At 36.1% G+C, this 1266-nt stretch overlaps 1 protein-coding gene across 1 annotated transcript in view; it reads left to right on the top strand.

Moving 5' to 3' along the window:
* The window catches only part of LOC117179655 (RNA-binding protein 25-like), a 50335-nt gene that overhangs the window by 24466 nt on the left and 24603 nt on the right, over nt 1–1266 (top strand). The window contains exon 7 of the mRNA XM_033371665.1: nt 1089–1248. Coding sequence (XP_033227556.1) covers nt 1089–1248 — 160 coding nt within the window. The remainder of the gene's footprint in view (nt 1–1088; nt 1249–1266) is intronic.

Here is a 1266-nt window from a genome sequence, read left to right on the forward strand (position 1 = left end):
GGGGAATCTAACACTGAAAAAATCGATACTATTTCCTAAGCGCTATGCAAATTAATCACATTTTGCTAAATTAAAACTTTTTTTAATTAACCTACAAAAAAAAGTGTGTGGGGACGTCCATTAGCATGTTCGCTATCATTTCCCAAATTTTTAAGACAAAATATTTATCATTCTAGAAAAAAAGCCGGGGGAACCTAAAACTGGTAAAACCGAAAATTTTCTAAATATCACAAGCCCTTAAGTGTAGGTATCACTTGCGTGCGGTTAGATACCATTTTTAGGTTATGTCGTTATGACAACGGCGCCAAGAATTGGCGGACATTTCATTTAGTTTGACCAGTGAACCAAAAAATGAGATCAAATTAATCCGAATGGACAAATGATTATTATCTCGAAAGTCAAATGATCGCTGGAACAAAATGCTCTGCAACAAAATTGATCGTTTTTTTAAATGTGTAAACTTATACTATTTTGTCGTATAACGTACTCTGTGAAATTGAATCAGTTAACATTTTAACTAATTTCAATCAGTGGCTCAATTTTACTTTGGAATGGAAGCTTCTAATATATCCCATAAGGGTTTGCATTTTTCTTTTACCTTTGTCCCTATTCCTTTACACACAGACCACGCACTTATCTCGATGTGGGAGAGGGGCCTACAGTTTAAGGTGGGTTCCGAACCACCAAGAGTAACAGTTTTAAGTACATAGAGAACCTTTTTCTCTATAGAGTCTAGAGGTAACGCTCCGACGACTCTCCGGAGATGAACAACTCCCTTGCTAGACTAGTGTTTACCGTATTGGCCACCGAGGATCTTCCAGAGTGTGAGGCGGGAATCGTACCCGCAAGCCCGCGGAGTGAGTCCAAAGCATACGCTTTAGCCCCCACGTCCATTGTCCCAATTGGCTCAATTCTACAAATGAAAGAGTTATTTTTTAATAATGGATCAGTAACAATTACTAACTTATCAGTAAAAACTACTATTTCATAGCTAGAATTGAGTCACTGATTGAAATTAGTAAACATTCTAACTGTCTCAAATTTAGAAAGTATAGCTCATATTATTTATCGCACTTTATTATTTATAGGTCTTATAGGGCTGATGAAAAACGTTATCAAGAATCTTGGGGAAGATCAAGAGAACAACGCAAAATATCTCAAAATCGCGATAAAGATAGATTTAAAGATGAGAATATACCAATTCTACCACATTATGTAGAACCAGTTCCTGTTCCTGTTTATTACGCGGTAAGATATACTAAAATT

The sequence above is a fragment of the Belonocnema kinseyi genome, chromosome 9 (assembly GCF_010883055.1).
Source record: "Belonocnema kinseyi isolate 2016_QV_RU_SX_M_011 chromosome 9, B_treatae_v1, whole genome shotgun sequence".
Lineage (NCBI taxonomy): Eukaryota > Metazoa > Arthropoda > Insecta > Hymenoptera > Cynipidae > Belonocnema > Belonocnema kinseyi.